Source organism: Capra hircus, chromosome 10 (genome assembly GCF_001704415.2).
Source record: "Capra hircus breed San Clemente chromosome 10, ASM170441v1, whole genome shotgun sequence".
In the NCBI taxonomy this organism is placed as follows: domain Eukaryota; kingdom Metazoa; phylum Chordata; class Mammalia; order Artiodactyla; family Bovidae; genus Capra; species Capra hircus.
Genome location: NC_030817.1, coordinates 56,402,129 through 56,426,171, shown reverse-complemented (window position 1 = coordinate 56,426,171; position 24,043 = coordinate 56,402,129). Strand labels below are relative to the sequence as shown.

The 24,043-nt window shown below is 48.2% G+C and overlaps 1 protein-coding gene across 5 annotated transcripts in view; it reads left to right on the top strand.

The window, feature by feature from the left end:
• CA12 (carbonic anhydrase 12) overlaps window positions 1-24,043 on the top strand; it is a 65,053-nt gene that overhangs the window by 35,742 nt on the left and 5,268 nt on the right. For 4 of the 5 annotated variants that reach the window (XM_005685677.3, XM_005685675.3, XM_005685676.3 and 1 more), the window contains exons 3-8: window positions 6,530-6,709; window positions 7,571-7,713; window positions 12,412-12,507; window positions 13,347-13,410; window positions 13,632-13,789; window positions 15,317-15,443. In XM_005685677.3, the coding sequence (XP_005685734.2) occupies window positions 6,530-6,709; window positions 7,571-7,713; window positions 12,412-12,507; window positions 13,347-13,410; window positions 13,632-13,789; window positions 15,317-15,443 (768 nt within the window). Of the gene's footprint in view, window positions 1-6,529; window positions 6,710-7,570; window positions 7,714-12,411; window positions 12,508-13,346; window positions 13,411-13,631; window positions 13,790-15,316; window positions 15,444-16,683; window positions 23,149-24,043 lie in introns of those variants that run through there. The other variant, XM_005685679.3, reaches the window with a different exon arrangement.

Below are 24,043 nucleotides of genomic sequence, written 5' to 3'. Positions count from 1 at the left end.
GCCTGGCAGCCAACAGGAAAGGCTGGGGTGGGGACCCTGCAGGGATCCTTTGCAGTGTGATATATTGAGGGAGAGGGCCTAACCTGGGATGGTAGGTGTGGTGGTGGTGATGGAAACTTGGGACTCCATGACCCATCCCCTGAGGGCAAAGGATGGACCAGACTGGCCTGGCTCTGAGATTTTGAGCATCTGAGCTTTGGAAGAGTGGGGTCATTTGTCCTCTGACAAGGCTTAGCACCATCAAATTGAGATCTAGGCCGTACACATCAACCAACGGTACTCTCTGGATGTTGTCTGAATCCTGAATTTTACAAACAACCGTTAAAAAAGATATGAAAGCAACAAGGTCCTGCTGCATAGCACAGGGAACAAGGGATAAACCATCATGGAAAAGAATATTAAAAAGAATGGGTATATGTATAATGAATCACTTTGCTGTTAACACAACCATGTAAATCAACTACACTGCCATAAAAGAAACTTTTTTAAAGATAGGAGAAGAGGAATGAGGAGTTTTAATTACAGTTATTAAAAATGAAGATCATCTACTTCGAATAAAAGGATACAAGATACTTGGAAATTTTTAAAATTCTGACTGGTTTTAGTAAGATTCAGTTCAGTTCAGTTCAGTTCAGTCGCTCAGTCGTGTCCAACTCTTTGCAACCCAAGGAACAGTTAACTTTTTGAGTGTGGGAATGGTATTATGCTTTTGTTCTAAGAGCCCTTGTATTTTAAAGACATACTGAAATGTGCACAGATGAAGTACATTTGGGTTTGTTTCAAAAATCATCCAGGGCTGGGGAGCGTGGGTACGGTAGAGATGGAGGCAGATTGGCTAAGGATTGTTAGCTGTCAAAGCCAAGGGGATGTGGGGCTCACTTTGCTTCTCTCTCTACGGTTCCACGCATTTGGTGTTCTCCTTGAAACCATCCTGGTCCTTGGGGGTAACGCACGTCTACTCTGGGCCTCAATAACACCTTGCTGGGAAGCATGAGAGGCGCTTTGAGCTGTGCCACGTTAATCTCCTGTTACAATTCAAAACAGAAATTTGGTCCGCTTCTGTTTTGCCTTAAACAGAAAAATTCATGAACTGGAAAGAAATAATGCCTTGATTTTAGTTGGGAAAACAAACAGGGAGATCCGTATGATCTCCTTTTTATCATGATCTTGGGAGGAATCTAATCCATGCAAGAGGGAAAGTCACAACTCAAGAGAAAAGTCACATTTTGACGGTAGCTGGAAATGCTTCTTTTGGAAGAGTCAGTCCTGGGAGAGGTTTTCTGGTAGCACAGCCATTGGCATGAGTGTGACAGCTGAGAACAAGCTGAAAGATGACGCCAGGGCTGTAGCTGCCGACGAAAAGGCAGTGTTAGAGCAACAAGTCACACGTTGCCCACACAGCAGCTGGGGGCAGAAAGGAGCCGCTGCCGACATGCCTGACACCGGGTGCCTTGGTGCATCCCCTCACCCTGGCACCTCTGTTACCTACAAGCCAAAGAGACGGGAGGCTGCTCTGACAATGTCCTTAGCCGTGTAAGAAGGGGACAGAGCCATCACATGCTGGAAGAGGGTCCCATGAACTCCAATAAAATCCCAAGCCAGGGGCCAGCAATAGGATTTATTTTTCAGTGAGTGGCTCTAAACAGAGCAAAACTTCATGCAGGTACACGAGAAAGTTAGGAGCATAAATTCTGAACCTGAGCAAGCGACATCATTTTTCATTTCTTTCTTGATAGGAAAAAAAAAATTATGTGGGGGAAGAGAGAGAAGCTAGGGGGATTAATATAGGCACTTACTTCCCTGCACAAAATTAGCAGGAGAATCCAGTTCAGTAAACATGTGAGGGCCTGCTTTGTGCCAGGCACTGCGGCCAAAGCAGGGATGAATGAGACATGGCCCTTGCCTTCAAGGAGATTATGGGAGGGGGACGAAATGGGCCTGGACAAAATCTTCCAGATAAACCCTGAAACAGAAGTTCACAGAAGTTCTGTGATCCAGGCAAGGTAACTCTGTTACTAAGCCAAAGTCTGACTTTGGGCAAATCACTTAATCTCAATTTTTCATCTACAAAACGGGGCAGTTCTTGCCTTGTAGACCCCACAGAGTTGTAGAGGTGTAAGGACCAAAACTACTAATATCATCATCACTATCACCATCAACCTTAATGAGGGGAAGAAGAAAAGGCTTTCTAGACTCTGCTGCCCTAAGGGCCTGTGATGGGCACTCAGGATGAGCGACTCCCACCCTCACCCCATGGTTGGCAGCTGAGACCAGCAGCACTAGACCAGCCTGGGGAACGGCAGTGCCCTGTGCCCTCATTTCCACAGCTGGCTCCCACTAGGCACCCCATCACATGCCCAGGAGCTGCCTTGGCGTGAGCAGCTCTTTCCAACCCGTTCCAACTGGCCTGATACAGAGGTGAAGGTGCTTAGCCCCAGTAATCTTAGTAAATCTCAGAGCTTGGGAGCCAGAAGGGATCTTCCAGAACATAGTGTCCACCCCTCCCATTGGTACAAAGGGCGAAGGAGACTCAGGCAGGGAATGTGAGCTGCTTGGGATCACTCATGGAGGGGTGGCGGTTGGGGGGCGAGTTGGCGGGGCAGCTGGATCTGGTTCTTTGGACTCTCTGGGTCCAATACAGTTGCTTCTCTTTCCTAGGAATTTCTCTTTCTCAACCATGAACTCTGTTGCTTTTTTTTTTTTTTAATTCCTTTGGCTGTGCTGGGTTTTAGTTGTGACATGTGGGATCCAATTCTCTGACCAAGGATCGAACCTGGGCCCCCTGCACTGGGAGGGCAGAGTCTTAACCACTGGACCACGAGGGACCAACCGTTTCCTTTTCTATCCTTAGTCTTTTCTGCTCCCGAACACCTAATTTAGCCAACTTCCAAGGAAAATTACTTAGGACCAAAGAAACATTCCTCCTGGTAATGCTTTCTGAGCTCTCTTTTCCCTGGGGGCTTTCATTCTTCGGGGATTGTGATTCCTCAGTGCCTGTCACGCACGTGCCCCCAGTCACGATGTGGGTTCACAGACATGAAATGGGAGGGCCTGGGCCTCTCTTTCAGGAAGCCTTCAGGTGAGCCCCTGCTCTGGGAAAAAGGCAGTTCTTCTTATTTAGTTCCCTTTAGCTACGGGACGCACAGCTTCGCCACATCTTCACTTTCTGAGTTTCTTCCCTTCAGGCCTGGCTGGCAGCTTCTGCCACCCTGGCCGCGGGCCCAGATGTGAGCAGAGCAACAGCTGGCAGCCTCGCTCCGGAAGGCTTGCCACCTGGCAGCTGCACCTCCTCCTGACCCTCAGGGTTTGCATGATACCTCTTGACGGCTTCCCCTCTGTTCCCTGCGGTCTCTAAGGAATTTAGTTTTGCCCTCAGCTGAGTAACCGCTCTGCTCCAGTCTGCTCCTGGAGTGACTGCCTCCAGCCTCCCTCTCCCCTCGTTGCCATCTTGCAGTAGTTTAGTTGCCTTGAGTCCAGGGCTTTGAGGCTGTGGAAATAAAAACAACACAGTCCAGGAGAAACTATGATATGTGAGAGCTGAGAAAACTGGTGTCCAGTGAGAGACTGAACTAGAGAGTCTGGAATCCCTTCAAGTTCCACCATTTTTGAAATCTCTTCAAGTTCCAACATTTCTGAAAAGGTATACCTAGGTCCGTCTAGTCAAGGCTATGGTTTTTCCAGTGGTCATGTATGGATGTGAGAGTTGGACTGTGAAGAAGGCTGAGCACCGAAGAATTGATGCTTGTGAACTGTGGTGTTGGAGAAGACTCTTAAGAGTCCCTTGGACTGCAAGGAGATCCAACCAGTCCATTCTGAAGGAGATCAGCCCTGGGATTTCTTTGGAAGGAATGATGCTGAAGCTGAAACTCCAGTACTTTGGCCACCTCATGCGAAGAGTTGACTCACTGGAAAAGACTCTGATGCTGGGAGGGATTGGGGGCAGGAGGAGAAGGGGACGACCGAGGATGAGACGGCTGGATGACATCACGGACTCGATGGATGTGAGTCTGAGTGAACTCTGGGAGATGGTGATGGACAGGGAGGCCTGGGGTGCTGCGATTCATGGGGTCACAAAGAGTCAGACACAACTGAGAGACTGAGCTGAACTGAACTGATACCTGAAGGTTGACAGCCTGAAAAATTAGAGGATTCTCCTGTGTGTGTCCAGACACAGGGCCAACTCCTCATAGCATCTAAAAAAAGAAATTTTTTTTCTCTATTTATTTACTATTTCCAGTGCTCTCTTGTGCCTCCTGAAGCTCCAAGTTTCTTCTGGGATAATTTCCCTTAAAGCCTAAAGAGCTTTCATTCACATTTCTTACAGAGTATTTCTGCTGGTCACAAATTCTCTAGTTTTATCTGATAATACTTATTTTCACTGGTTATAGAGTTCTGGGATTGACAGCTTTATTTAAAATATTTGTTTGTTTATTTGGCTGCACCTGGTCTTGGTTGTGGAATGCAGGATCTTTACTTGCAGCACTGGAATTCTCAGCTGCAGCATGTAGGATTGTTTTAGTTGGCGCATGTGGAAAACTCTTACTTGGAGCATGTGGGATCTAGTACCCTGACCAGGGATTGAACCTGGGGCTCCCGCATTGGAAGCGTGGAGTCTTAGCCACTGGACCATTAGGGAAGTCCCTGCTCATAGCATTTTAAATGAACGTGGGCATCAAGTTTCGCTTCTGACTCTCCCTACTCTCCAGTTAGAGAACAAGGTAGTCAGGGACGGGGATTCTGTGAAGCGAGCGCGCGCGCATACACACACACACACTCTCCCTCTCCCTCTCTCTCTTGAAACAACGCTGTGGTCTGTGGAAGAGTGCCCAGAAGAAGTGGTGCTCCTTCCCCCAACTCCATCTCAGTACATCTTTCCTTGTGCTGAAATACTGATGAATGAACTCCAGGTGGCAAACCTTGATTCCCAACTCCTAGAGAGCCCACAGGGCACAATTGTTCCACTCCAACGAGCCATGACCTGCCAGTTATTCGCTTTTCTGGAGAAACCTCAGCTTGAAAATCCATTTAATTACCATGGGAGATAATCTTTTAAACACAGCCTGACATTCTTGAAAGACTTTTCCCTGTGGGAGTCAGAAATTTCATCTGCATGGGACTAGATTGTTTATTTTCATTTCCAGGGGAAGGACTATTACCTGGTAGTTAGCGAGAAGCCTGAGCCCTGGAGGGTTTATTTGTTAAGTCTGTTCCTCCTCACTGCTAGTTTGTCAATTAGATGGTAATAATTAGCTTGTAATATTGTCATTCTTTTCCCCAGTGTAAACACTGCATTTAGTTCTGTGATTACTTGCTATCTTTCAAGTTTCCCTATCAGGTTGCAGGGTTTTTACTTACTCTAGACCTGGGTATTCAGAATCAATGTCCTCAAGGGTTTCCTATCAGGAAGATCATAGTCTAGATTACCAGCCTCAAAGACCTACCTGGAGTTGTAGTCAGTTAGACACCAATTTTTCCAACGTGGGACATTCTAGAGGATTAGAAGAGGGGAGGGGACCAGGGCAAGAGGGGTAAGGGAGTAAGGGGTACAAACTATTAGGTATAAGACAAGTTACAAAGATATTGTACAACAAAGGGACTATAGTCTGTACTTTATAATAATTTTAAATGGAGTATAACCTTTAAAAATTGTGAATCACTATATTGTACCCTGTAACATATAATATTGTACAATTACTATACATCAAACCAGTGGATCCTAAAGGAAATCAACCCTGAATATTCACTGGAAGGACTGATGCTAAAGCTCCAATACTTTGGCCACCTGAGTTGGCAAAGAGACAACTCAATGGAAAAGACCCTGATTCTGGGAAAGATTGAAGGCAGGAGGAGAAGGGGGTGACAGAAGATAAGATAGTTGGATGGCATCATCAACTCAGTGCACATGAGTTTTAGCAAACTTGGGAGACTGAAGGACAGGGAAGCCGGGCTACAGTCCATGGGGTCGCAAAGAGTTGGACACGACTGTGACTGAACAATGACAACAACAAATACATCAATTTTTTAAAGTACCAAAGGGAAGAGAACCAGAGATTTTAAACTGAACTTTAAAAAAAAAAATAAGAAAAAACTAATTTCCTTTGCTTCTAAAACACAAAAAATTAAAAAAAAAAATTCTCTACTAGAATGCAAGCATGGGTGGCCCCAAGACCCAGAGTAACTCCTGCTCGTAGTAGGTGTTCAATATACAGATGCTAAATTGCTGAGAGTCATGAGGTCTTCTTGCGGAACGGATGTGCACTGGGTTAAAATATGAACAATTACAGAATAAAGTGGAGTCCCGCCATGGGACTGCTCTGGCCCCTCTCTCCCCACATTACTTCAAAAGCAAACCATCTGGAGACGTTTGCATGCCCTGACTCTGTAGGCTGGGGTCCCTGGACCCTGAAGAGCATACCTCTGGGGATTAAGAATAGAAAAGGAATAACTGTACTGCACACAGAATTAGAAGGTGAGGAAACAGCTCTAGTGGAAAACTGATTAAGTCACGGGCTTGAACCTCCCCTTCCAGGTCCCGACGGGGAGAAGAGCTGGTCCAAGACCTACCCTTCCTGTGGGGGCCTGCTGCAGTCCCCGATAGACCTGCACGATGACATCCTGCGGTACAATGCCAGCCTCAGGCCCCTGGCCTTCCAAGGCTACAACCAGTCTGCCAGTCCGCAATTTGTCCTCACCAACAATGGCCACTCAGGTGAGGGAGCGACGCGGAGACGTGCAGCGGTGGCTGGGCTTCCCCTGGCTCCCTGGCCTCTTGAGTCTGCTGGGTGGGGGTTGGGGGAGGGGGCGTTGTGATGAGGCACCCAGGAAGGAGAGCAGAGAGGAGCCCTTGAGGGATCCTTGGGCCACTCTCTGCAGGAGATGCTGCAGGCCCTGGGCTCAGGTGGTTTTCCTGAGAAAATACCTCTTAGAAGCAGCACATCTCTTGGGGTGGGATGGGGAAAGGCTTGAGCCCCTTGACCTGAGCATGATATGGTATGAGAGTGAAGGGGTCACACAGTTCACTGGGGGGCTCGCCCAGGAGTCAGACCAATCTGAGTTTGAATCCTGGCTTGACTACATATGAGTCATGAGACTATGGATAAGAATTTTAAAATCTTGAGGTTTCATCTGGAAAATGGGCATATTGACAGGTACTGTAAAGACTAGAGATTCTGTATGTTAAGATCCAGAATAGAGAGAAGCTTCATAAATAGCAATTATTGTTGTTGTTATATAATTCTCAGCTTGGCAGATACTTCACTGTAGGTTCCATCTTCATGGCCAAGTGCGTAATACATAGATATATACACAAACATCCATCTGGTGGCTAAATTAGTTCCTGCCATCATTTCCCAAGGGGAACCAAGAAGGTGCTGCCTGCCGCCACTGGAACTGCTTTGTGGAAGGGGGACGTTCTCAGAGAAAGAGCCCAGGTTTCTGAGCTGCACCTCTCTGGTCCCCACCTCGCTGCATCCCCTGCCCCTGTCTGGGCCCTGGGCAGGTGATGCCAACCTGCTCTCAGGCAGCACCCAGCTGGCCAGGGCTCTGAAGACTGCCCCTCTTCTCCCTACAGTGAAGGTGAAACTGCCCAAGGACATGCAGGTCCGCGGCCTCGGGGCCCGCTACAATGCCTCGCAGCTGCACCTGCACTGGGGGGACAAGAACGACCCTCATGGCTCCGAGCACACTGTCGGCGGGAAGCACTTTGCCGCCGAGGTGAGTGGGGTGGCCCAACTGGCAGGGGATTCCTGGCGGTGGGTGGTCTGGCACTCTCCCACTTGGCTGGTGCGCAGACAAGACCGGAGCATGGCGGGTGGGGTGGGGGGTGGCCTTCATGCTCTGCACACCCACCCCAGCTCTGCCGACAGCACAGGGAGGCAGAGCCGCTCCAGCCACGCTGCAGCTCATCTGTGGAGGCCCGCTTCCCTTCCTTTCCTGAACTTGCTGACTTAGCCTCCAAGTCCTTTACTGGGTGATGCTTCTCCAGAGGCAGGGCTCCCACGGTGGCATGGGGAACACACGTGCCCCTTTTCTAGACATCACCCTTCTGTGCACACAGATTAAGACCCCACCAGGTGTCTGGCTGACCCATCCCATGCCGAGTCATACTGGGCTAAACGCTCCCCCAACTTCTCAGCTTTCATCACACATCATGCTGTTTACATGGGTCTTTCCTATTTACACCCCATCTTTCCTTTCCCTGGGCATGGGCTGTGCTTGGAGCTTGGGGACCTGGGTTCAGGGTCACTCTTTTCTACCTAGCCACAAATCAAGGGATGACTGGCATTATAACACACAGGGCATCATGGCAAGCAGAGACTCACTGAGGATAGCTTGGGACATCACCGCAGTGCTGTGCTATGTTGCCTGGAGGTGCTACCCCCAAATACCAAAGAAAATAGGAAGAGGAGCGAGAGCTTTGCTCCTGCACTACAAGCGTGCAGTGGAGGGTGGGGGTGGGGGGTGGTTGAGTGGCTCCATTTCAGAGCTCAACTGGGATTGCACTTGGGGTTGTGATTCTGAATGTTTACAGGGCAAGAAATACAAGGAGATAAATTCTACTGATCAGCCAATGGAGCCCATGATAAATATTGACGCAAGCATTCTCTGTTCTTAAATGCTGAACTGCTTAAGATTTTAGTCTAATTAGAGTTATAAGAGGTGGAGGGGCTATAACTCTGGCCTAATAGGATGGCCCTACAGGAGCTGCATGTATTTCAGACCAGATCCCTCTCTGAACCTCCAGGACTTTGTTTCTTTCAGCCTAACTGCAATGAGGAAGCCTCTATTTTCCCAAGGGGAGTAAAGGAGCTAGGGTATAGGGTGAGAGGATTTAGGCACTTAAAAATAGTCACTGTATTTTCTGCTATTAAGCCACATCATGAGACCAAGAGCATGGTGAAGATGAGCCATTAATGTCAATAATACAGAAAAAAAAAATCAGTGAAAGTGAAAGTGTTAGTCACTCAGTCATGTCCCACTCTTTGTGACTCACCAGGCTCCTTCCTCTATCCATGAGATTCTCCAGGCAAGAATATGGAGTGGGTTGCCATTCCCTTCTCTAGGGGATCTTCCTGACCTAGGGATTGAAGCCAGGTCTGCTACATTGCAGGCAGATTCTTTACCACCCGAGCCACCAGGGAAGGTGACCCTAAAATGGCAGATTCTTTATGGAAGTGAAGTCGCCCAGTCGTGTCCGACTCTTCGTGACCCCCTGGACTGTAGCCCACCAGGCTCCTCCGTCCATGGGATTCTCCAAGCAAGAATACTGGAGTGGGTTGCCATTTCCTTCTCCAGGGGATCTTCCCAACCCAGGGATCAAACCCAGGTCTCCTGCATTAGAGGCAGACGCTTCAACCTCTTAGCCACCAGGGAAGGTTCAAAAAAAATCTTTATGGAGGGCCCTTGAAAGTGTAACAATTTTTCTGGATTGAGTTTATATATGAAGACTCTGGTGGGAACTTCCCTGGTGGTTTAAGAGTCTGAGTTTCCAATGCAGGGGGTGTGGGTTCAATCCCTGGTTGAGGAAATATGATCCCTCATGCTGGGCAGTGTGGCTAAATAAATACATAAAATAAAAGTAACATTAAAAAAGATAAGCCTCTCTCAATCCTCTCCTCGGGGAACGCTTTCTGTTTGTATTAGTCTTCACCTCCTCTTGATTTCATCTGAACAAGTGAGAAAAGTGCTAAAACTGAACACAAGCTCAACGGTCAGCAGTAAAAAGAAACAGGGATATGGGACCTTTGGGGTTGTAGCCACATAGAGCTCTGCACCATTTCGTAAAGCAGTGCCAGGACAGGATGGCATGGGGCAGTGCAGAGGCAACATCTTTTGGGGGTAAAGATGAGGAAGTAGGAGCCCATGAGAAATCCTTCATAGGGGACCAGTGAAAAGAAGAACTAATGGGATTATTTTTTTCCATTAGAAAAGGCCACTTGAAAAGTGGGGAACATTGAGCTGTATTTATTAAAATATGCTTGAATTCTATTTATAATCATATAAGATGGATCATCAAAAAAGCAAAAGAGTTCCAAAAAAACATCTATTTCTGCTTTATTGACTATGCCAAAGCCTTTGACTGTGTGGGTCACAATAAACTGTGGAAAATTTTGAAAGAGATGGGAATACCAGACCATCTGACCTGCCTCTTGAGAAATCTGTATGCAGGTCAGGAAGCAACAGTTAGAACTGGACATGAACTACAGACTGGTTCCAAATAGGAAAAGGAGTATGTCAAGGCTGTATATTGTCACCCTGCTTATTTAACTTCTATGCAGAGTACATCATGAGAAACACTGGGCTGGAGGAAGCACAAGCTGGAATCAAGACTGCCAGGAGAAATACCAATAACCTCAGATATGCAGATGACACCACACTATGGCAGAAAGTGAAGAGGAACTAAAGAGCCTCTTGATGAAAGTGAAAGAGGAGAGTGAAAAAGTTGCCTTAAAGCTCAACATCCAGAAAACTAAGATCATGGCATCTGGTCCCATCACTTATGGGAAATAGATGGGGAAACTGGAAACAGTGGCTGACTTTATTTTTCTGGGCTCCAAAATCACTGCAGATGGTGACTGCAGCCATGAAATGAAAAGATGCTTACTCCTTGGAAGGAAAGTTATGACCAACCTAGACAGCATATTAAAAAGCAGAGACACTACTTTGCCAGCAAAGGTCCATCTAGTCAAGGCTGTAGTTTTCCAGTGATCAAGTATAGATGTGAGAATTGGACTGTGAAGAAAGGTGAATGCCAAAGAATTGATTCTTTTGAACTGTGGTGTTGGAGAAGACTCTTGAGAGTCCCATGGACTGCAAGAAGACCCAACCAGTCCATCCTAAAGGAGATCAGTCCTGGGTGTTCATTGGAAGGACTGATGTTGAAGCTGAAGCTCCAATACTTTGGCCACCTGATATGAAGAGCTGACTCATTGGAAAGGACTCTGATGCTGGGAAAGATTGAGGGCAGGAGGAGAAGGGGATGACAGAGGATGAGATGGTTGGATGGCATCATCGACTCAATGGACATGGGTTTGGGTGGACCCCGGGAGTTGGTGATGGACAGGGAGGCCTGGTGTGCTGCGGTTCATGGGGTCGCAAAGAGTCGGACACGACTGAGTGACTGAACTGAACTGAAGATGGAAAAAGAGATTAATGAAGAAAAGAAAAGAGATAAAATCTCAGTGTGTTATGGTCTCAAGAGGCAAAGAATCAACAAAAATACATGAGATCATATATAGAGAGATCATCTACTAACTCAGTGTTTTGAGGACAGGTGATGCCACCTTGAGGATTAAAGATCAGGTTAAACATTGTCAGAGACTTCCCTGGCGGTCCAGGGGTTAAGATTTCGCTTTCCAATGCTGGAGGTGTTGGTTCCATCCTGGATGGGAAGCTAAAATCTCACATGCCTCGTGACCAGAAAACCAGAACATAAAACAACAGAAGCAAAACTGGAGCAAATTCAAGACTTAAAAAATGGTCCACATCAAAGAAAAACAAAAACCAGAAAACCTTTTCAGAGCTTGTCATAATAATGTCTTGATGATTCCTAGACTGTTTTTTTTTTTTAAACTTTTTTTAGAGCATTTTAGGTTCTAAAGCATTTAGAAAAATGGAGAGGAAGTACAGAGATTTCCCATATACTCTTTGCCCCCAGCAACATGCATAATCTCCCCCATTATCAGCATCACTCATCACAGTTTACCTAGATTTTTTAACCCCAAAATTTCTCAAAAACATCTCTCTTCTTCACTTTCATCATGACAAGTAATTGCTACTTTTGGGAAAAAAAATGAGTTTAAAGTGGCATTTTGGAGTCTACATTCATAGAGTAACATTTCTGTTGCTTGGTCTCTTCAAATATGACTGATAAAACCTTTATAAAAGCCATGCTGTGACTGTCTCCACCTAAGAGGTCAACGCATGTCCTGCTCTAGCTACAGATGCAATGAACTTACAGTTGGAGGTTTACTGTCTCAGCCTTCAGTTCCAAGTACAGTGTGGCCAGGCTGAGGTTGGGCGAATCACGTGGGACCATTTTGCCCCAGGTTCCAGAAAAAGTAGGAAAAATGACAAGAGAGAAGTGCTCCAAAGTATCCAGGTGTTTTCGCAGCTGGTAAAAAAGCCCATTTGTTTCAGGATCTGCTGTGCACCTGGTTATGTTTCAGGCACTAAGTTAGACCCTGGCATACAATGAGGAACAAGATGGACAGACTGACCTGGTGGAGTGTGTAGTCTAGAGAACTGAGGGAAAAGAGAAAGCTGGAGTGGCCACGAGGTGAGGGTCTGAGGCCTAATCTAGCTGGAGGCGGAGGTCCCTCCTTTTGGATCCCAGTCTCCTGTAAAAGTGAAAGGTTCCCACTTGTGGCTATCCCCGATGGACAGCAGCTCGTCTCATCTCTCCCACTGCAGCTGCATATTGTCTATTACAACTCGGACCGGTACCCCAATGACAGCGTCGCCAAGGACAAGCCAGAAGGCCTCGCGGTCGTAGCTGTTCTCATAGAGGTAAGAGATGTTGAGAAGGACTTTATGTGAGCTTTAAAGTCAGGAGGATGTCAGACTCAGCATTGGGTTCCACGCACACCTGTCCCATTTCAGCTGTGTTTTGACTCTAGAGCAGGGGGTATTCTCCCATAGGGTTCCTTCTCTCTTGGCCTAGAGGCAGCACTTTCTGTGGCTGGACAGCAGAAAGGGGCATGTCGTAGGTGATGCTGGAAAACTCAGTCCTAATCCCCAGCCCTACTGTACAAACATGGAATTGCCTGGTTACACAGACCTGTGGGGGTAGGGGACTCATTCACTGCTGCCCCATCCAGATGCCTGAACCCCTGATACAGTTCCCAGTATCCAAGCTCCATCTTTCATCTGGGCTCTGGAATAAGTTCTTTTCTGAATCCCAGGAAATGGAACTACCTCCTGATTTGCTTGCACTGTTTCCCCCAGTGAGACAGCTCATATGTCGTTTCTCCACGTGCTTACTTGCCTGACTTGGCTGGCATTCACTCAAGCTCCCTTAAGTCCTGATTAGAGAACATGTGATTTGTGGCCTTCAAGGTCACAGACGATCAGGAGCACAAGCTATAACTCTTGCCCTGGGATAATCAACCCTTAGTGCCTTGAGCTGGAAGCAGGATGTCCTGAGATGTAAGAGGGTAGGACCATCACACCAACACCCTAACGGCCTGGTGAAGCATCATGGCTGTCCTGGTCAAGTGTATCCTTTAGGGAGGATCTCAGCAGTGGTGATCATACACCCCCAGCAGAGCTCTTCCATTCACAACTGTCAGGCCACGCTCAGCCTACTGAATTCTGTCTCTGTTCAACTTGCCCCATCTCTGTTGCAGGTGGGCTCCTCCAATCCAGCATATGACAAGATCTTCGATCACCTTAAAGCTGTAAAGTACAAAGGTGAGGGGTCCTTATTACTTACCCTCTGCTGGAGAACAGCGTATTTGCTCTTGGGTGACCTGAAAAAGAATGCAGGCAGGGGAAAGGTACTGTCTGTGACCAGGTCCTGGAAACAGGTGGCTCAGAATGGGGCTAGTTCACATTCCTAGGCTGTCATAGGCTCAGCTGTACCCTCTGCCTTGGGGAGGAAGGTGACCTTGTACCCCAACATGTCTCTCCAGACCAAGAAGTGTTCATTCCGGGTTTCAGCATAGAAGAGCTGCTGCCAGAGAGGCCTGAAGAGTACTACCGCTACAGGGGGTCCCTGACTACCCCTCCCTGCTACCCCACTGTGCTCTGGACGGTGTTCCGGAACCCTGTGCAAATTTCCCAGGAGCAGGTAACTGGCGTGCTCTTCCTTGTCGTAGACTACGGGGTACCTCGGACCCTGCACCGCCTGTATCATAATCGACGATCTGACTGCCTCACTCAGAGTTTCATTGGTAGCTATTCAAAACCTCTCCAGATACCACGGGGGCCTGGAAGTGCTTTGGAAATCACAGGCTGAGCTTCAAAAGCAGAGCTGTCAAGTGGGGAGAATGACTCTTATCTCCACAGTTCTTTAAATATGAGTTGTTAAGCTGTGTTCCCTAACCTGTCCCCCAGTGGAGAGTGTTCACCTCCCAGGCAGGAAAGCGCATGGCTCCTCACCTGGGGTGGAATAGACAGGATCAGGTTAGATGGTTTAACAAACCCAGAGGGTGGGGAGTGCAGCGATAAGGAAGTGAGGGTCTCTGCCTTCAAGAAGCTCATGCGAGTGTGTGCCTGGTGAGTCACATCTGACTCTTTGTGACCTCATGGACTGTAGCCCAACCAGGCTCCTCTGTCCACGGGATTCGCCAGACAAGAATACTGGAGTGGGTTGCCATTTCCTCCTCTAGGGGATCCCCCGACACAGGGATCAAGCCCACGTCGCTTATGTCTCCTTCATTGGTAGGCAGGTTCTTTACCACTGGCCACCTGGGAAACCCTCAAGAAGCTTAGGCTAGTGCAAAACGGGAATGGAATCCATAGCAATCATCTCTAACCCTCTCATTTCTTAGGTGATGAAAGTGAGGGTTAGAGAATCAAGGCGACCTTGGGGTCACCAGCTGGTGAGTGACACGGCAAAGGCCCAAGGTGGAGCTGAGTTCCAAGTCACTGCTCGTGTCTCTGCTCCACAGCCCAAATTCGTCAGGAGGAAGCATCGTTGCCCAGGAGGCGGCTCTGCCTGCTGGCTCACAGCCCCACCGCCTTCATGAGCCCAGCACAGCTCTCATTGCTGCTCCTCCCTTTTTACTATGGACTACCTGAGGAACCTCAATAAATGACAGCAAATAGGCAGACAGGAATAAAGTCATGATGAGTCAAGAGAGGAAATGACTGAGGAGGCAGTAATGTTTTAACCCAGAAACTGCCTTGGAAACAGTTATGTAATCTATGTGTGTGCATGAAAATACCATGCAACTAGTAGTCAGATGACCTGTGAGGTTCTTGCCTGCCTTTTTCTGTTCCTTTTGATGGGACCATCAGACTCAGCCCCAGGCCCCTCTAATTAGACTGGGCTCTCCATGAGGCTCAGGAGAGGAATGCAGCCTCTTTGGGAGGCGGGGGAGCCTTTTGACACCCCAGGTTTCGCTCCCTGCAGGGCAGATTTCACATGCAATCAGGAGCTGACAGTACACACCCTCCCGGTGGCCCTGGGAAGTGGGAAGACACACGGGCCATTATTCAGACACCTGCAGGGCGGGGGCAGCTTTCAGCTCTCCCACCACCTTCTCAGGGGTCTCCCGCCAGGCCTCAGAGGTGAGATCTGGCTGTCCTTTCCCTTGAGGTCAGGCAAGGGGGCATCACTCTGCCTTCAGGTGTTTCTGCTCTTTCCCTACAGCTGATGAAGTTGGAGACAGACCTGTACTGCACGCACATGGATGACCCGTCCCCCAGAGAGATGGTCAACAACTTTCGGCAGGTCCAGAAGTTTGACGAGAGGCTGGTGTATGTCTCCTTCCAACAAGGTAAGGAGATGTGGTGTGTGGGCAGTGTGGTGCCACGATGTCTGTTCCGTATGAAGTCAGGTGCCCTGCCGTTGGGCATTGTCACTCATGCCCTTAGGAGGTGGGTTAAGAGCACTCTGGCTGCCATGGGAGCCAGGTGTGTGAGGAGCTACTGAGTGTGGGTTTACTGAGGTCTCCCGTCACTGACCTTGACTTCCTTGAGCCTTTGAAGAGAAGCACAAGCCAGGGACTCCAGGCACATGGGCCAGAATCCTCATTAAGTCCAGGTGTCTCCCACAGACGGAGGAGAGAGAGATACCCAAGTAGGACCCTTTGCATGAGATCAAACACTGAACTTCTTACAGGCGTTCTGGCATCAAGGCCCATCTTTAGCCCTGCCAGGTGATTCATGGCACTAGCACCACCAAGGTCCAGAGTTTCTTTTAGAAAATGGCCATAACCCAGTTCTGAGCACAAGCAGCTCATGGTCTAATGTCGCAGGGCCCGTTAGACAAGAAAGCATCTTCAGGACCGCCTTTTGGCTCATCTCCCTGAAGCTTGTACAGGCACCAAGAATCTATACTGAATGGGACATAATAGTTTGGTTTCTTCCTGAGCTGCAGAAGCTCAGTTCTTCCCTCTAAATCTGTAACCGTAACTCCCCAGATGGACATTTAACATCTTGACTTGCTCTGTATCTGCATGAAGATGGCTGGAGGCCCCGGGAAGGGGGAAAGAGGCCCACGCTCTTCAAATCTCCAAGTTCACTTTCTCACTGTAGACTCTTGAGTGGTCAGGAGAGGGGTCGCTCCATGGAAGTTCCACTTTACAACATTCTCTTTTCCTATTCTTTTAAATGAAGTGGGTAGTAGTCAAGGGTTACACGGAAATACTTCAATTCTTAAATAAAATAAAACTCTTTCTAGAGATAAGGGACTCTGCCAACATAGGTCAGGCAGAATTTTGCTTGTGATTCAAGGATAACAGTCAGTTCTGTTCTTTTGCAGTAAGTCGCTGTAAGTCTCAGAGGATAGGGTGACAGGAACATCCTCCCCACCCCCACCTCCAGTTGGGAGACTCAGGTTCAAGGTCACACCTTGTTTCCTCCTGGCTGTATGATGTGGGAAAATAATGTCCCTTCTTTGGCTTTGGTTCCCTCAGCTATAAAGTGACAGGCTGGACTAGGTGAGCTAACATCCTTTCCGTGCTAACATGTTTTAAGTGGATACTAACAACTGCCCATCCTGACTTTACGTTGCAGGGACAGTGTGTGAGGGCAGTTACAGAGGATCAGAAGAAACCGTGCAGAAACTTGACATCCAAAAGTAACCCCCACGTGTACAATGAACATGGGGATAATTAGCCATCTTCTTAGACCGGCTCAGGTCTAAGCTGGCGCCTGTAGAGCGGGAAGTGCGATCAGGCTGGTGGCAGAGCGCTTCAGTAGACCTTCCCAGGCAGGCTGGGGGAGCTTGAGGGGCCTTGAAGCAGACGGGCTCCAGCTTAGGACACTGGAGATCACAGCCCAAATGCAGCTTTGCACCACCTGTCCTGCATAGCTCACCTGGAGCTATTGCTCCCAGAAGCGGGGCTGGGCTCGCTCCTTGGAGTGAGAATCCATGGCTGTCCAAGGCAAACCTGTTCATTTGGAGGCTGATTATAGAAACTTGGTTAGAATTCTCCCCTCCCTCTCAAGTCCCAAAGACTCGGGCAGCTAATGGGGCTGTTTCCCCAAGAAGCAAGGCTGAGTCAGCCCCAAAGAATGAAGAACCAAACCTCATCCTCCCAGGGGCACCTGCCCTTCACAAGAGCCTCCTCACACCAATGTGGAGCAGGTCAAAGACTGTAACATGCCCTTTGGGTTGATGGGGTGAGCTTGTTTGTCAGCAGGAACCTTGAGTAATTTGGACTCAAATTGTCTGCACGCTCTTTCACTGGGACATGTCTATAATTAGGGGCTGGTTTAATTCAGGGTCTTCTCTGAAAGTTAACAGGAATTATGCAGTTGGACAATGAAAACTCTGGAGTTTTCTGCCAGGAGAAAAGTAATGTTAAGAAAATCCTTTAAGAAACAAAGTACATGGACTTTGAGAGGGGGGAATCTAGGGTTTAACCAAACTGGAACAACTGGGACTGAATCACTTAACTGGACCCTGCTTTTTCCTTAACCATGCTGGAAAAGGAACACAGAACTTGGTTTCTGTCCTTAAGAGGTAGAGAGTCTCTGACAGCCCTAGGGTAGGGTTTCTTAGTCTTCGTATGTCAATATTGACTTTCGGAGCTGGATAATCTTGTTGTGGCGGCTCTCCTATGCACTGTAGGATGTTGGGCAGCATCCTTGACCTCTACCCATCAGATACCAGCAGCATGTCCACCTGTGACCGCCAAAATGTCTCTCGACATTGTCAAGTGTCTCTGGGGAGGAGGGGCAAAGTTGCCCCATTGAGAACCACTGCCCCAGGCATTTGTACAATGACTTTCCCAGGCCCAAGACTTTTCCCCACTCAGATCACAGAATTCTAGGGTTTTATATCACATGCCCTGGTCTTCATTCTATTCTAACCCTGTTTCCCATCTTCCTTTAAACTTTGAGTATAATTGGGTAGGTCCAAGGCTAAGAGATGGAGATAAGATAGAACGATTCACCTTCAAGGAAGCAAACAAATCTCTCCAGCAGGGGTCCAGATGCCTCTGAGGCAGCAGCCTGAATCCCCTCCTCATTCTGCTCCGTGCCTTCTCGCTGTATTTTTTTCCTCTCATGTTTGTTGTTTCTTCCTGTCTTTGGTTAAAATGCTCACTTTTTTGGAGAGAAGGGAAAGTCGTGCCAGGGCATTGTTTTTCAGCTCTTAAAAAAAAGTGCCTCTTCCAGGTGGCACAAATGAAGTCTTGAGCTGAGGCCGGGCGACAAGACTCATGTCCTCAAGGTAGGGTTTTGGAGAAAACCTATCCTGAGAGCATCCAGATCTCACAGGAGTCAGATGCCCAGTGTGAGGAAGGAAGATGGCCGAGGCAGATTTATACAGCCCAGGGGTCCAAGTCTTGGTTCTGAGAAACTTCCCAGCTGAGGACATCAACACTGGGCCCACAGGGTAGTAAAGCCAGACCGATTAAACCCAAATACTGATGTTATCAGGCTCTGTTCTCAACGTGTCAGGGCAAGGGAAACTCGAAGGACAAGAGGGAGCCAAAAAGTTTCTATAATCATGTCTTTAGTGGGTTTGAGCTGAGCTAGTGCATGTCCCATACCTCACAGTCCAGCTGAGGCGAACCTTAGACAAGACAGCCGGGCGGTCGAGGGGGTAGGGCTTTCATGCTCAGCCAAGCTGTAGAGGAGCATGGTTAGAATCTGCTTGATCCTCAGGGACCTGGGTAATTTCATAAACTGTTTTAAAGAGAGAGAGTGAAAAAAAATCTTAGAAAGCTAAGATGGCTAATTATCTAATTTTTTGAGACCAGAATGTATGCTTTGTGGTTATCGACCTTGTGTCTCTAAAGGTTCCTATTTATAAATAAACTCTATTAGATGAAAAACTATCAATTCTTCCCAGTAACCAAATGAAAGACCAGAAGAATTCCCACCTACGAATCCCCCTCCACACATACAGGGTCTGAACAGTCAGGAATAAGCATCGAATGTGCTGAGAAATGGAGTCCTAGTCACACCTCACGCAGTTCATCACGCCATGTGTTGCTGAGTACGCCCCACATCGGCCCCATGTTTCTCTTCCATGGTGGAGAAGAGAACACCTCGCCAGGGATGTTCTCTTCACTTCCAACAAGCCTCTGGCCCAGACAGGAGGAACAGGCGTCAGGCAGAAACCTGGGACCACCATTCATGGTCCAGCATCAGCTGAGCCTTCCAGGCTGTCTCCCTTGCCTCCCCCATACTGCCCTGTGGGGTCTTCTGCAACACGGCAGGTGCTTCACGTGTGCACGCTACAGACTTTTTCACACATGGGTCCCTCAGTCTGGGATGCCCTGCACCTCTCCCACCTGGAAAACTCTGTCAGGACCCAACTCTAATCATATCCTGCCACCCTTCCCCATTCCCCTGAGGATGACCTACAGTTTCCTGCTTCTGTGTGGCCAGAACACAGTTATAGCTCTCTATAACTCTGTTACAGTTCTTGGCATAACACAGAGTAATTATCTATTATCATGTACAAAAAAAAAAAATCTACATTATCCATAGACCACAAGCCCCTAGAGCAGGGACGATGGGCGTCTTACACGCTTTTTGTGCCTGGTGCTCATTGCAAGTTTGAAAGGATGGAGCCGACTCAGCTCCCTTCTCCTCCCCTGCCAGTGTCTTCTCCGCAGAACCATCTGAACAGAAGCCTGACTGGCTGTCAAGTTTTAGTTTTAGGAAGTCTTAATTTGCTTTGCTGTCAATTTGCCAACAGCATTGAAATCAATCTGCTTGTTGAGGAACACGTAAAGATCAGAAGGTAGCTGTCAAGTGTCAGAGGCCTGGGAGGGAGTTGCTGACAGACGCTGTCTGGCCTTCTGTCCTCCTCTGACCTGACGGGGATGAGAGGTCCCAGTATTAGTCAATCCTGCGGCCCAGACAGCCTGACCCACCACAGGGGGCAGAGAGCACGAAGCGCCTGGTGCTGCATTGTAACCCATGCCCATTGTGCCAGGGTTTAGGCCCCTCAGAGCAATATGGCCCTCTCTTCTGGGCCAGCGTTCCTGCAATCTGGAAGGCAAAGCCCTCAGACCCTAACGTGGGTCATAGAAAGCCAGTTCCCTCGTGTAATCTGGTGGTATCCTTTGGGCAGACTTATTTGTAGAAGTTATTTAATAGGTTCCATTGTGTTAAGAAAACACTCCAGTAAAATATATGCTTTTAAGATGTTATGCTCTGTGGTTATAGAGGGCATCTTCTTTTACTTTTCTTAACAGAACATCCTCCAAAGAGAGGACCAGCATTTCAGTTGCTTGAGTCTATGACTTATATTAAGCATGATAATAAGGATTTACCAGCTGAAACTGGATTTTATATATTTAACTCTCAAATCCCTGCTAAACCCAAATGCTCCCTGCCTCTTTCATAAGACTGGAGCCTGCTAAAGACATATGTAATGTGTACATATGTAATCACTACAGAACATGTCACCTACCACAACAGCCCATACTTTAATACTCTGAAAAGGACTGTATTCCTTTTTATTCAAAATTCTGTTTGAATAAGCAGAATTGCAAATACACCTAGAAATTACTAGACTTGTTCCAGGATCTTTGAGCTGTATACAGGAGGTGTTTGTTCCTCCTGCTGGCCTTTTCTGAGTGTGCACTTGAGGCTCCAGAAGACCTCACATGCAGTTAACCAGCCTCTCTCGGTCCAGCAAGATACCAGTGGAAGACGCAGCTCCTGAGCCAGCCAGAACAGGTAGTTGTACCCTGTGGTGAGCGGCATGTCGATCTCGGGGGTCTGAACCTTCCCCAGTGAGGCATGTGGCACTGGGGTTCTTCCATATCTGTGTGATTCCTTCTGTGTGTAGTACTGTCCCACCTCTGCTTGCCCTGACTCATACCAGAGCCCTGTCTGGAGAGCAGGCGGCTCTCCCATGTCTGTACCGTGTGCAACCCTTCTCCCAGCTCAGGAGCCCCTTTACTGCATTCTCATCCTGTGGCTCTCGTGGGCCATTGCCATCAACCAGCGTGTCTTGTTCTTCCTGTCCGCTCTTCTGTGGGAACTCCCTGTCTCATCCGCCATTCAGAAACCATTTCTTTGTTTAATCAATCTGCAAATGAGTCTCTGCCCCTCCCTGCACCATCTTTGATGCCCATTCTTGGGCATTACTGCAGGTTCGGCTTCTCTCACTGGGTGCTAGTTTTCCAGTCTCCCATCAGTTCTCCTGGCGCCTTCTGTGACTTCCCCTTGTGGCGAGCTACAGTCTACAGGGTTGCAAAGAATCAGACACGACTGAAGCGACTTGGCATGCATGCATGCTTGCCCTGCAGTTATCAGATGCTCTGACTTCTGCCTCTACTGGGACCTAAGCCTTATGCTGCATCCAGTTCCACAGAGGAGCCCGGCTCCCTGAGGCTTGGTGCTGTCTTACCTGCAGGGAAGAGCATCCAACATCACTGTCCTGTCCTGGGCTTCCTGGCAGGCCGAATTCCTGCCAGGTGCTGCCCTCGCCACCACTTCTCTTCCCAAGTGGCTTACATGCTTCACTTGCTCAAACTGCTTTGTTTTTGCTGCATCAAACACTTGGCTGTGAAGCCTCTATCCCAGAATCTGGGGATTTCCTCATCTTCCACCTGCTTGGTCTTGTTTCACTGTTTCCGAGGAGAGGCAACTTAGGCCCTAACCAGTCGTCATCCAGAAGCAAGGAACACACCTTTGAGCCCTGGATTAAATTAAGCTATTATTTATAGGGCCTAAAACAGCTAAGGACACTGCTCAGTGACGCAGGAAAATCAGACTGTCCTTCCAGAACAACCACCCAGCTGGGTCACATGCTCTTGAGAAAAGCCTCACGCCTGGAGTCTTGCTTCTGGAGGCTTTGCTCTGCTCCCTAAGACCATGGCCTGGGGGCACCTCCTCCAGCCCTGGAGATGGGCTCTCAGCTGTCTGGGGACCTGCCTGGCTCTCAGGATCTTCGAGGTGACTGTGAAAGTGACAATTTTAGAAACATCCAGTTTGGACAGCTTAACCAAGTGATCAGGCTTACTAGTAACCATCTTACATGGCAAGAACTAGTTTGGTACCGCAAGCATCTGGAGCTTTAGGAACAAAGAACAAAAGTGCATTTCATCAGAAAGGATTGGAAAAAAAAAAAAAACAAAAAACCACGACCAGTTGGGGTTCTTTTCGATGGTGGTTGTTTTTAAGATCCCGGAGGCCTTGGTTACCTTTGCATGCGTGCTATGCATGCTAAGTCGCTTCAGTCGTGTCCGACTCTGTGCAACCCTATGGACAGCAGCCCCCAGGCTCCTCTGTCCACAGGATTCTCTAGGCACAAATACTGGAGTGGGTTGCCATTTCTTTCTCCAAGAGGAGAAGACAGTGAAGGTCAAATATCCCCGATAAAATATCAGGCAGGGCTTGTGGCCCAGGGCTGGATACTATGCAAAAATGAGGTAACCAGATCTCAATAATGTTAAGAATTTGAGATGCCTGTACCACAACTGAAGACAGAGCTTTTTACAGTGGACTCTCTTCTGAGCAGCACTCCTAGATATTTCTATTATCTGGTACACCTAAACTTCTGAATATTCTCCAACTGATGCTCTAAACACCTCCAAGGTTCTGTAGGTGCTCCAAAATCAAGGAAGGTCACATCATGCCTGGTAGTGTTTTGGTGTTAGCCTATATTATATAACAGTTATTTAAAAATTGGTAATCCATATTTAGGCTCAATGATGGCTCCAGTAATCTTATTAACTAGAATATCCCATTCTCCCAATAGGATCAGTGATCAGAGTTCATCATACAACCAAAACCAAAATGGGGGCAACAGAATCTAATCACCCATGATGAAACAGCCCACTGACCAACTCTCTGATGCAAGATCACCAGGATGTTTCAATGCAACCTCAGCATTTCATAGAGTTTCATGATGACCAGCTATCCAAACTCTTAGGTTTTAGTAGGATTCAAAATCCTTTAGGTTACCTTAGGTACCTTAGGTTACCTTTAGGTACCTTAAACAAAACAAAACACCAAATTATAGTGTGCAGAGGCCACAGGCCATGTGGAGAACAGAGGTACCTTTAGGTACCTTAAACAAAACAAAACACCAAATTATAGTGTGCAGAAGCCACAGGCCATGTAGAGAACAGAGCATATGCTGTATAAACACTTGACGCCCTCCCCAGGGGGAGACTCATGTCCTGAGGGTCTCCCCAAGCCACAGACTGGTCCTTGTGTTCAGGGCAGGGATCAGGCCAGGGGAGCCATGTTCTTTGCCACCCAAGACGCTGTGGGCTGCCAGTGGTGGCTGGCAAGAGCCAAGAGAACAGGCCACCCTGTTCTTTGTGGATGGCTCCTAACCATATCTGCTCCAGTCATCCTTACAACAGCCTGGGGCCACCCAGGAAGCCAGACCAAGGGCTCCTAGAGCCCAGGCTTGGACCAATGAGGTTACAGACTCAGTATGAGATTGTGGAAGAAGATAGTAGGGAAAGATGGGGCTGATAGCTCCAGGAGACTCAGCCAGACTTGAAGGGGCCAGATGGCAGGAGAAGGGGTGAGCAAGACCTCTCTCTCCAGTCTTAGGTCTGGTTCCTCGGGTGTCAGGTGCCCCAGGGGGAGGCGGTCCCTGGCCCTCTGCTGGCATCTCATACTTGGTCGGGTCTCTGCCACCTCAGGAGGCCCTGTGGGCACAGGCTCTCCGGAGTGTCTAGCTGGGTGGCTACTGTCTGCACAACTCCAGCCTCCAGTGTGAACTGGAATACCCACCCCCACACCAAGCACACATGTAAGCTAGAAGTTTCTACTGAGATCAGAAAACCAGTGGATAAGCAGGTCTGTGTAAGCAGACTTTCTGTAGATGGAGGGTATGACTGGGAGGAGGAGTAGTTCTGAGAGCCTGCAAGCAGCTGGGGTAACCTGGGGGCTTCGTGACTGGGCTCCTCTGTATTACCCGCGAGAACGGATTCACCCATGG